This window comes from Lissotriton helveticus, chromosome 3_1, assembly GCF_964261635.1.
Source record: "Lissotriton helveticus chromosome 3_1, aLisHel1.1, whole genome shotgun sequence".
Taxonomy (NCBI): domain Eukaryota; kingdom Metazoa; phylum Chordata; class Amphibia; order Caudata; family Salamandridae; genus Lissotriton; species Lissotriton helveticus.
Window position 1 is genome coordinate 1,973,395,334 of NC_136061.1, and position 12,611 is coordinate 1,973,407,944.

Consider the following 12,611-nt stretch of genomic DNA (forward strand, 5'->3'; position numbering starts at 1 on the left):
CATCTGATGTACTTGGGCATTCCATTTATTGTAATATCATTTTCTCTTGATGTATCCCATGTTTCGCACTGTCAAAGAAAGAAAAGTGATACACTATAATTGCTATGTTTGTAGATAACAAAATTCACCAAATAAAGGTTTGAAAAAAAGCAAGCTTGCCCCTAAAGAATGGGTCAAAATCGTACGCCTGAACAAAAGGACCCATACCTCTTTAGAAGCATAATGCACATAACAGAGGGTAACAGTAGAACTATCAAACCAATCAAAAATGGATGAGGGCCAACCCATACCTCAAAGCAAGAGGGCCATACCCCTTGAATACAAATGCAGACAATATAAGAAAACATCCTAAAAGATTATATATTTTCTAAACTGAAGTTATTATTCCTGATTATTAAATCGGGGATATGGGTTAAATGAAGAGTACAACACTACCCAGTAGTGTGTTGGACAATCTGCACTTTCTGCAATAATGCATGTAGTGAAATGAGGGATATCTTTCAAGCAGTCCAGAATGTGATAACACTACGTCTTGGCCATCTGTCAGTACCCTATGTCTACAAATTTAATATAGTATCCTGGTTAGCATCTAAAATATGTATCCAGTGAACTAGGAAAAAGTCCCCACTAATGTTGCGGTCATGCTCATAAACTGCAGATCTGCCACGAAACATGCCACAGAGCTATCAGAATCTATCCTTAACCATGACATAGATATAGCCTTCATCACCGAGACCTGGCTCAATGACTCCTCTCCTCCTATATTGGAAATGCTCGTACCCCCGGGCTTCTCGATCATCAACAAAGATAGAAAAGACCAAAAAGGCAGAGGCTTAGCAATCATTCACAACAACAACCTGTCAGTGACTGAAATTGATACCTTCAATTACAACTCCTTCGAATGCTTAACTGCCAACATCAAAACCAGTAACAACAATCTACTACACTGCCACCTCCTATATCATCCCCCAGGCAACACCGACACGATCACTGAACACCTGTCAGACCTGATCGCCCACTGGTTTCTCCAATATAGCAACAACCTAATTCTGAGCGACCTCAACCTCCACTGGAATGATAAAAACAGCGTTCCAGTACAAAACTTGAACGAGTTATTACAATCCAACAACCTTATCCAGCACTGCTCAAAAGAAACTCATAGCAAAGGGGCAATCCTGGATGCCATTATCGCCCAACACGACGCAATCACAATAGACCACATCCTTCCGGTCGACTGGTCAGACCACCACCTAATCCTATTCCACATCTCGCAACTGATCATGTGTCAACTGTCCATCAAAGACCCCTCTACATGGTCAAGAAACCTAGCGCAGACCAACACAGCTGACTTGTAAGCACCCTCCTGCCCATCTCCCCGGACGGCCTCTCAACTACAGAATTCACATCCCACTACAACACAACCATGTTCTCCATCTTAGACCAACTAGCCCCAATGAAACTGAAAAAACACAGGAACATCCCCTCCAGATCATGGTACAACAAGGACATCAACGAGGAAAGGATGCAACTTAGAGCCACAGAACGTCTCTGGAGAAAGAATCCCTCCTCCAGCCTCTGCGAAGGACTCAAAACTGCAAGAAGAAAGTACTAAAGACATATCAATATTGAAAAAAAAAACGTTTTCTCCACCGGGCTGGACAAGGCTAAAAACATGCCAAAAAAACTCTTTAACATCATCAAACAACAAACGTCCAAGTCCTCTACTACCCAAGTCCAGGCCTCCAAAGACTTATGTGACAGCTTCGCCAACTTCTTTAACAACAAAATCATCAAGATCGAACTATCACTTGACATCAACCTCCATCCTGCCGGCAAAAACTGTGCCCCAGCAATCGAAACTACCTCTAGCTGGTGACCCACAAAAACCTGGAGATCCTTCGACCCCATCCCTGAAGCTGAAATTCTCAATTTAATCTCATCCTCCAAGCCCTCATCCCACATGCTCGACCCTATGCCCTCCCAAATGGCCAAAAAGCTAAAACTCTCCCTTGCAGCACTTTGGTGCGAAATTATAAACAGCTCCCTAAAAACCGGCATCATACCAGATTGCCTCAAAGCCGGCCAAGTTACACCACTTCTGAAGAAGCCAGGCCTAGACACCAACGACCTAAACAACTTCAGACCTGTTTCCAATCTTCCCTTACTAGCCAAAATCCTCGAAAATTGCGTTCTCCGACAACTGAACCAACATATTGACAATATTAATCTGCTTAATCGGGCTTTAGAGAAGGCTGTAGCACCAAAACTGCAATCCTTAACATCGTGGATGACCCTCAATTCCCTTGACTCGGACCATTGCTGCCTACTCCGCCTCCTAGACCTGTCAGAAGCCTTTGACACGGTGGATCACAGTCTTCTCATGAAGGCTCTCAAAGACCGTGTAGGTGCAGACGAGGTGGTCCTTCAGTGGTTCTCCTCCTTCTTTCACAATCGCTCCCAAAGGATAAAAATCAAATCCTTTACGTCCGACCTTCTCCCCGTTAACAGAGGTGTCCCCTAAGGAGCCGTTCTCTCCCCTCAACTGTTCAACATATACATGGAACCCCTCACCACCATTCTGAAAAAAGCCATCATCCCCTTCCATCTATATGCAGACGACACCCAGATCTACTTGGAAACCTCCTCCATTAATAATGACATTCTAAGACTCAACAATACTCTCAGAGAAGTTCAACACTGGCTATCAGCAAACCACCATAAACTCAATCAGGGAAACAAACAAAATCCTCCTCATCTCCAATAAGGAAGAGAACCTGCAAATTGCAGAGTGGCTGAAAGCAATCGATGCTCTCAAAGGTAATCTCACCCTGGCAAACATGGTAAAATCACTCGGAATCACCCTTGAACACAAACTAACCATGACCAACCGCATCAAGAACTCCACAAAGAGTGCCTTCCTCAATCTGAAGCTTCTCAATAACATCAAATCCCACATTCCACCCATGGACCTCAAGCAAGCCACCCAATCACTGGTGTTGTCTAGACTGGACTATGGAAATGCAGTCCTCTACGGTACAGCTCTCTCACACTTAGCGCCACTCAAAACAACTCTCAATGCAGCTGCCAGAATGGTCACCTGAGTCAAAAAATATGACCACATATCTCCCGCACTCAGAGAACTAAAATGGCTCCCAGTGGAAATGTGTGCCAGCTTCAGAACTTCCTGCCTCATGCACAAAGCCCTGCACACAGGGAAACCGGAATACCTAGCCTCTACACTAAAGAAAGCCGACAAGTCTAGAAGCCTCAGGAGTTCCAACTCCCTCTTACTCATCCCCCTGAAAAAGCGCAAACAAAAAATCGCAGCCCGCTCCTTCGCAGGAAACGCACCCAAAATCTGGAACTCCATCCCTGTTGACATCAGAACTACCCCCTCCTTTGCAAAATTCAAAAGTCTCCCAAAAGACCTCTACCTCAACCGTGCCTTCCCGAACTGAAATCCGTAACTCACAAGTCAGCTGGCAATGCGCCTCCACTGCCTACCTCATCCCCTCTCCCCTACCCGTCTCCTTGGTCACCGCAGCACCAAGAAAGTTTCAGCTGAAGACTTTCTCCATGCATCGAGATTATCTCTAGACCTCTCTACCTCAATGGCGCACCTTGGACCTCTAGACCTCTCTACCTCAATGGCGCATCTCGGACGCTCAGCACTATTGCATCTTTTGAACACTTATGAACACTTATGTTTTATTCTATATCCTGTATTTGATTTCTCTACCTCCTACTGTAAAGCGCTCCGATACCTTTGGGTCTGGCCAGCGCTATATAAAACTTCTTAAATAAAAAAAATAATAAATCAATAGTTTGGGCATGTTCTTGCCACTGATAAAATCTCATCATAAGCCTACAAAATTATATTTTTTCAAGGAGTGGAATCAATCCACTGCTGAACTGTTGCGCCCACATTGGCAGATCATTGACATATCCAACACGACTTAAAGCACTCCACAGATATTACTAATAGTGACTGTGGTTACCTCAGGCATTTAGCTCAGAAAGCGGGGGTGGTTCTTAAGAAGGCCCACCCACCTTAAATGGGGGCATTATGTTTCTCTTTGGCACTCATAACGGGTCCTATGTTTATTGTGATATTTATCACACCCAATAAAATCTGATACTATAGAGTTCAGGATTTATTGAGCATGACTATTACCATCCATAGCAAGTTTTCCCACGATAAGGTGTGATAACTTGTAACATTTCAATAGCATGCAGATTTTGGTACTTAACATGCCGAAACCTGCATGGCCTTGTAATTACTATGTATTTACCTCTGATACATATCGACAAGTTTGACCCCAGGAAAAGTAACTTGGGACAATGTAACATCTCCGAGTTTAATGGAAAACTCAGAATTCCTATATGTGCATCAGCTGAGTTACCACACATACCTTAGTACAGCGGACCACCCGTAATGAGAGTTTCCGTCATAAAAATCCATAAAAAATATGATAAAAAAATTATTGAAGGTACATTTACTGTTACGTTAATGGAATTACATTTTACATTTTAAAAACTTAAGGAATGCCTTCATTTCTTTCTCAAGGCCTTTCAATGTATTATGGTAGTCCTGCAGTGAAAACCTTTCTGCTCTTGAGTTGCTTTACTACAGCTGTTATCCTGATAGTTGCAATGTATGGCTACCAAGTAAATTTAATGCTAAAACGATGCATTAACCTGAAGCCTAAACTCAAGTAGTGTCTAAGGGCCAGATGTAGGAAGCCTAATTCTGGTCGGTAACGGCCGAAATTACCGAATTTCGGCCGTTACCGACCGGAATTAGGCTTTTCAAATGCAGGTGGCCAAATAGTAGGATTCTGTAATTTACCGAATCGGTAACTTAAGGAATCTGTAAATTACTGAATTCTTAACATACCGATTCGGTAAACTACCGAATCCTTAATGTAGAGAGCACACAAGTGAGTGCTTTTTACATTTAAGTATTCGTTATTTACCACCAACTATTAGTTGGTGGTAAATTCCGGAATACCTTTCAAAAAACAATTTTTAGCTTTTTATTCAGTGCCATGTGGCAGACATACATGCCTTTGGGCATGTATGTCTGCCACATGTGCACCCATGCACTATACAGGAGTGCAACAGGGTGTCAATGTGACACCCTGCCACCCTTATAGGTCTACCCCCCTATTACTGATTCGGTATTTACCGAATTGGTAATTCTCATTCATTCCTATGGGACTCCAGGCCCATAGGAATGAATGGGGAATACCGAGTCGGTAAATACCGAATCGGTATTTACCGAATTTTACCGATTCGGTAAGATTTACCGAATCATTATCTACTTGTCATTTACAGATTCTAAAATACCGAATCGGTAAAATTCGGTATTTTAGAATCGGTAAATGATATTTACCTACATCTGGCCCCAAATATCCACAACATTAAACAATTTGAAGATGGAATTGACATTCAGGATGCAATCCTGTTGGTGCAACACCTAGAGAGGATGTGATCCATATGATAGGTATGTTGGTTTCTGAAGACTACTTTTCAAAAAGCTTCGACAAGGCTCTTGATGCAGAGTTGTGCAGCACATGCTGCCACTAGGGCACAAGTTGACAACCTTTACTTTGTTTTCCGTTTGCAAGATGTGAAGAAAATTGTTTGAACTGCGAAGGCTCCGGAAGGAATTGCATCAGGTGTAAAGATGGCTTCAGCCTGCTGAGCGGCTCCTGTGTCACCAATCACACCTGCACTAACGGTGAGTACAGAATTACTGCAAGCTCGGAGTTTAAGAAATATTCAGATTGTTGGGTCCTCATTCAGAGGGCTGCGGGAATGGGAGAGATGTGCGGTAATGAGATTAAAACTCTTTTTAAGTTATTTAGAGTAATACCACATGATTGCGTCAGGGAATTTAGCATAGAATCTGAATGAATGTTTAAAAAAGATAGACATCATTGTCTTTTAAGCTTGCTAGTGGGACTGCTCTGTCTTCCAAACTCCAAATACCCTAGAACAGCGGTTCTCCGCTTTCTGATTGGTGAATTCTAACTGGAATCCCGGGACCCCCTGCCTAAGCAATTTCTATGATTTACATCTCAAAACAATACATAACAAAATACAAAAACATGTATACACAAAACAAATGCTCAAATATTTAAATATTATATTTAATTCAAAATCAAATGTCGACAGTTTTCCGATTTTCAATTTTGCTTCTTTATTTGTATATACTTTATTAGTTTTAAATGATTAATTTTAATATTATTTAATGCATACCTCCTTTTTTGGCCTCGAGGACCCACGGGGGTCTTCGGACCACAGGTTAAAAACCACTGCCCTAGAATGTAAACTTAGGATTTAGGAACCTCTGTTTTAGGCTAAAATAAATTTCCTAGTAAATGTCTTCTGTTAGTTGGTGTTGTTCATTTCTAGTTCACTGCAATTCACTTTTCGCTGTTTACTTATTGTGCAGTATAAAAGGGTAGGAAATCAAGCAGTAACAAGGGTATGTTTACGCTGTCACTGTTTTGGTTTGAGCATGTTCTAGATGAACTGCCAGCATCTCATGAAAGTTTGATTTTTAACCTGAAAAGGCATTTATTTATGTTAAATGTGTATAATGTGAAATCAAATGCCAAGTCCAGCTTCTAATCATATCAAATATTCTGTGGAAATTAAAATCAAATGCATAAAGAGAACCACATAAAAAATATCCTTAAGGAACCAGGCTTCCACAAAATACAGAAGAGAGCAATATCTATCTATCTATCTATCTATCTATCTATCTATCTATCTACAGTTATATATATATATATATATATATATATATATATATATATATATATATATATATATATATATATATATGTGTGTATATATATATATGCCTGTTCCTGGGAGGCCCATTATTTCTGTTATAGGTAGCATGGGAGAACACCTTGGTCAATATATTGACTACTTTTTACAAGAGTCAGTTGTTACCCTTCCCAGCTATATTCCCAGAAAGCGTGGCGAAGAAACCCAACCACAGACAACATGACCGCCCTCAAGAACGCCCCCCGCAAACACCACCAGCTGATCCGCACCACCAAGAAATCAGCATTCAAGGATCGACTAGACAACAACGCCCACAACAGCAAGGAACTTTTCACCATGGTCAAAGAGCTCACCAATCCCAACGCTGACAACAACGACATCACTCCCTCTCAAGACCTCTGCGACTCTCTAGCCTCGTTCTTAGACAGCAAAATTGCAGACATACACAACAGCTTCGGCGACCAGCCCACTCCCCTCACCACTGAACCGAAGCCCCCCACCACCACCCTCCGCGCCTGGACCCCAATCAGCACAGATGACACCATCCGCTTGATGAACTCCATCCACGCCGGATCGCCAACCGACCCATGCCCCCATCACATCTTCAACAAGGCCTACTCCGTCATCGCTCCCCAACTCCGGGACATCATCAAATGCTCCTTCATGCCGAGCTCAGCGTCCTCCTGAAAAAACCTACAGCAGACCCCACCGAACTTAAGAACTACCGCCCCATCTCGCTCCTCCCGTTCCCCGCCAAAGTCATAGAGAAGACCGTCAACAGTCAGCTCGCCGCCTTCCTTGAGTCTAACAGTTCCCTCGACCCCTCGCAGTCCGGCTTCCGAGCCAACCACAGCACCGAAACCGCCCTCATCGCTGCCACAGACGACATCCGGACACTGCTCGACAACGGGGAAACTGCGGCCCTCATCCTCCTGGACCACTCCGCAGCGTTCGACACGGTCTGCCACCGCACACTGGTACAACGCCTCAGGAACATCGGGATACAAGATAAGGCACTGGATTGGATCATCTCGTTCCTCGCAGGAAGAACCCAGAGAGTCCGCCTCCCCCCTTTCAGATCAGAGGCCACCGAAGTCATCTGCGGCGTGCCACAAGGATCATCGCTCAGCCCCACCCTCTTCAACGTCTACATGAGTCACCTCGCATCCATCGCACGCCAACACAACCTCAACATCATCTCCTACACAGACGACACCCAGCTGATCCTCTCCCTCACCAAAGACCCAACCACCGCCAAAACAAACCTACACGAAGGGATGAAAGACGTAGCCGAATGGATGAAGAATAGCCGCCTAAAATTGAACTCTGACAAGACGGAAGTACTCGTCCTAGGATCATCCCCCTCTGCCTGGGACGATTCATGGTGGCCCCCGGCCCTAGGCAGCGCACCCAAACCAACGGACCATGCTCGCAACTTGGGATTCATCCTAGACTCCTCCCTCTCGATGACCAGACAAGTCAACGCCGTCTCATCATCTTGCTTTAACATCCTACGCATGCTCCGAAAGATCGTTCGCTGGATCCCCACCGAAACAAGGAAGACAGTCACCCAAGCACTTGTCACCAGCCGAATAGACTACGGAAACACCCTCTACGCCGGAACCACAGCCAAATTGCAGAAAAGACCTCAACGCATACAAAACGCATCCGCTCGACTCATCCTAAACATACCTCGCCACAACCACATATCCGGTCACCTAAGAGACCTGCACTGTCTCCCCGTCAACAAGAGAATTACGTTCCGTCTCCTCACCCACGCACACAAGGCCCTCCACGACCTAGGACCCAGATACCTCAACACCCGCCTGACCTTTTACACCCCCACCCACCAACTACGCTCGTCCAACCAAGCACTCGCCGCGATTCCGCGCATCCGAAAAGTCACCACGGGAGGAAGATCCTTCTCCTACTTGGCGGCCAAGACCTGGAACTCCCTCCCCACCCACCTCCGTCTCACGCAGAACCACCTCTCCTTCAGGAAGCAACTCAAAACCTGGCTGTTTGATCAGTAACTAACCCTTCTCCCTTAAGCGCCTTGAGACCCTCTGGGTGAGTAGCGCGCTATACAAATTTCTGACTTGACTTGACTTGACTTGACTATTAAAGATACTGGCGACTTCCTTTCTAAAATAGCCACACAACATGGTCAGACGATCTTATGTTAATTACACTCGACATAGAGTCGTTATATACCAGTATCGACCATTGTCAAGGACTTGAGGCCATCAAATACTATTTGTCTAAAAGTCCCATTGAATACTATGCGCATAGTAAAGTCATCATCACATTAATTGATTGGTGCTTACACAATAATTTCTTTTTGTTTAATGATGCCTTATACAAACAACTAAGAGGAGTCGCTATGGGGGCCTGTTTCTCCCCCAGCTATGCATGTTTACATGTAGGCTGGTGGGAGGAACAGGTCCTCAGGCGTACTCATAAGGCTATATTTGAGGCACATGTCACTGCATATTATCGATATATTGATGATGTGTTCCTATTATGGCAGGGAACTCAGGAAGAGGCAGAATCATTCATTGCAGCAGTTAATGACAACTGCATGATTTTAAATTTTACCTCAACCATCAGCAAACTAAAAATTAATTTCCTTGACGTGAGGCTTCAGGTCAAGGACGGGATACTAAGTACTACGCTATTTCGTAAACCCACAGCTGGGAACATAACATTACATGCTGAAAGTTCCCACCCTAAACATTTGACAGTGAGTCTCCCATATGGCGAAATTTTAAGGCGGAAGCGCATTTGTAGTGATCATGCAGATTTTTTGACATGTCAAGAGGCTATGTGGAAGCGACTCAAAAGTAGAGGATACAGCAATAAAGTTATTCAAAATGCCATTACTAAAGCGTCCCAGAAATACCCCGTTCACTAAGCTCCATACTGATAAAGATCCAGAAAAGGAAGTTTCTGACAATCCTAGATTTATTACCACTTTTTCTAGGCAAGAAAGAAGGATCAGAGCCATTATGACCAAACATTGGCCAATTGTTTTGACCGATGTTACATTACAAGAAAGGTTGCCGAGAATACCATCAATCACCTTTAGAAGAGGCAAATCAATGGGCACTGAACTGGACAAAAAACTCTCCAGAAACTAGGAAACCACCACTTTGGTTACATACTACTAATGGCTTTAGGCGCTGTACCTCTTGTCGAGCCTGTAAATTTGGGTGTAATAAGACAAGCTATCGCACACCCTTTGAAACGTCTCCTGTTTTGATAAGAGGGAGTTACAACTGCAAAACCGAATGTGCTGTTTATGTTTTGACGTGCACTTGCGGGCTAAACTACATTGGTAGTACTAAGCAGCCAGTGCACGTTAGAATTTTGCAGCACATCAGGGCAATATTACATAACGATCCTGCTTACCCTGTGGCCAGACACTTTGCTAGCTGTCATGGTAAAGATATTAATTGTCTATCTTATTATGTTGTCAGTGCCATTCCGAAATCCAAGAGGGGTGGGAACAGAGAACGTCAACTGAGACAACTTGAAACAAAATTTATATTAGATTTTGACAGTAAATGGCCACAGGGATTAAACAACACACAAGATATGCATACTTTTCTGTAAGGATATAATATGGTCTGTTGTGTTTACAAAAATATTGGTTACAAGTCAGTTGTTCTTAATTCTTTTGATAATTACATATATGTGTACGTATTTCCAAACAGTCGGCTGACACCTTTTCTATACCTCGCCTTGATTATTGTTTTTACAATGTACTGTTTTTTTTAGCAATATGGTAATTTCTGAATAATTTTATCAATTTTAATATTTTACCTGGATGGAGTATCTTATTATTGATGAATTATAATACATGCTTGCTATTAACTTTGTATATTGTATTTTATAATATTAATCAAGGTTTTAATATATACTGCACTTTTTTATGCTAATTTGCACACAACTGTCTTGTTAGTCCCTATTTTAGGACCTGTTTGCACTAAGCACTTTCATTGGGTACTTTGGTTGCCTGGATTTATCCGGTTATAATTGCAATGCACAGGGGCAGCGCAGAAGTGTAATGTTAAAACTCAACGTGATACAATATGGATTTATCCAGATTGGAATTTTTGTGCATTTATCCACTATCTAATGTTTGTATCTTAACAACTAGTGTTGTGAAATATTGCTATATTTCTTATAATTAATGTTGTGTGCAAAATACACAAGCATTTGAAATTTTAAAGATTAAAATAGCGTTTAAAGCATGTATTTGTGTCAGGTATAGAAGAAATACTTTGGACACCATGTTGTAAGTCTTTTTACACTGTCGTTAGACCTTGTGACTACTATTCTAAATGCAACCCAGGTGTGCACTTTTACCATATGTATATAAAAGAACTAAATGACGCAGTTTAAGCTGAATGTGATCAAGGGCTGCATAGCCCGAAACGCGTCGTCGTGAGGGGTGATCAATAAAGTATTTTTTGCCTGAAAACTTTGCTGCAGAGGCCTGTGTCTTCTTCCTCGCCAGGGGCTCTCTGGAAGTCTGGAAGTGGTTGGGATTTTCTTCGGATATATATATATATACATATATATATATATATATATATATATATATACGCTCCGTGGGGTGACCAAAAAGTAAGCAGCACACTGCACACAGCCGCTTTTCCCCGTAAAAGCATCTTTATTGGCATGAGCAGCCCTCTTTACAGTCCATTTCAGCAGAAAACCACAGCCTGACGCGTTTCGTGTTTCACTTCCTCAGAGTCTGTTTGTGGTTCAAAGGAGCAAGGCGTGTCCACATCTCCCTAATTATTTATGCTGTGTATCAGCGCGTTAGAGTTTCTGGGAGATGTAGTCCGTTTAAAATCCATAGATGGATGCTCCTTACTTTAAATGTTTTGCCTGTTCAAAGGCTCTGGATGAGCCCCCTGGAAAGACGACTGCTCTCAATCCAAGGATGTGTGCTCCACGTAGGTGAGCTCCGTGTATCAGTGCCCCGTGGCCCTCCATAGATTCGAGGTGGTGCCAGCTCGGCGGCAGGACCGCCGCCTTAAATATACGCTCCGTGGGGTGACCAAAAAGTAAGCAGCACACTGCACACAGCCGCTTTTCCCCGTAAAAGCATCTTTATTGGCATGAGCAGCCCTCTTTACAGTCCATTTCAGCAGAAAACCACAGCCTGACGCGTTTCGTGTTTCACTTCCTCAGAGGCTGTTTGTGGTTCAAAGGAGCAACTGCCCATACCAACTAACGCTTTGGGGAAGGCGCACGCAGGCTCGGGTGCTACCCGCTACTTGGACAACCCCATGGAGCGTAATACATTAGCGGCGGTCCTGCCGCTGGGTTGCACCACCCCGAAGAAACGGGGGCCACGAGACTCGCTATCCAAGGAGTCTCATATGTGGAGCTGCGTGATGGATGAGGACAGGAGTGATGTTTGGGGCTCATGGTAGAGCCTTGGAACGAGCAGTAATTTGAGAGTGCATCCATCCAGGATATATGGACTACATCTCCCACAAGCACAATATGTGTTTTCATACAGGGAGATGGTAGACGTCATGCACTTTACTGCTGGCCCCTGATGAGGAAAATAAATTTCCGAAACGCGTCGGGCCTATTTCAAACACGCAACTGCCCATACCAACTAACGCTTTGGGGAAGGCGCACGCAGGCTCGGGTGCTACCCGCTACTTGGACAACCCCATGGAGCGTAATACATTAGCGGCGGTCCTGCCGCTGGGTTGCACCACCCCGAAGAAACGGGGGCCACGAGACTCGCTATCCAAGGAGTCTCATATGTGGAGCTGCGT

The 12,611-nt window shown here is 43.7% G+C and overlaps 1 protein-coding gene across 1 annotated transcript in view; it reads left to right on the plus strand.

Annotated features, from left to right (window-relative positions):
• PCSK6 (proprotein convertase subtilisin/kexin type 6) overlaps window positions 1-12,611 on the plus strand; it is a 1,486,774-nt gene that overhangs the window by 1,459,068 nt on the left and 15,095 nt on the right. Inside the window, exon 20 of the mRNA XM_078683097.1 lies at window positions 5,631-5,743. Within this exon, the coding sequence (XP_078539223.1) occupies window positions 5,631-5,743 (113 nt within the window). The remainder of the gene's footprint in view (window positions 1-5,630; window positions 5,744-12,611) is intronic.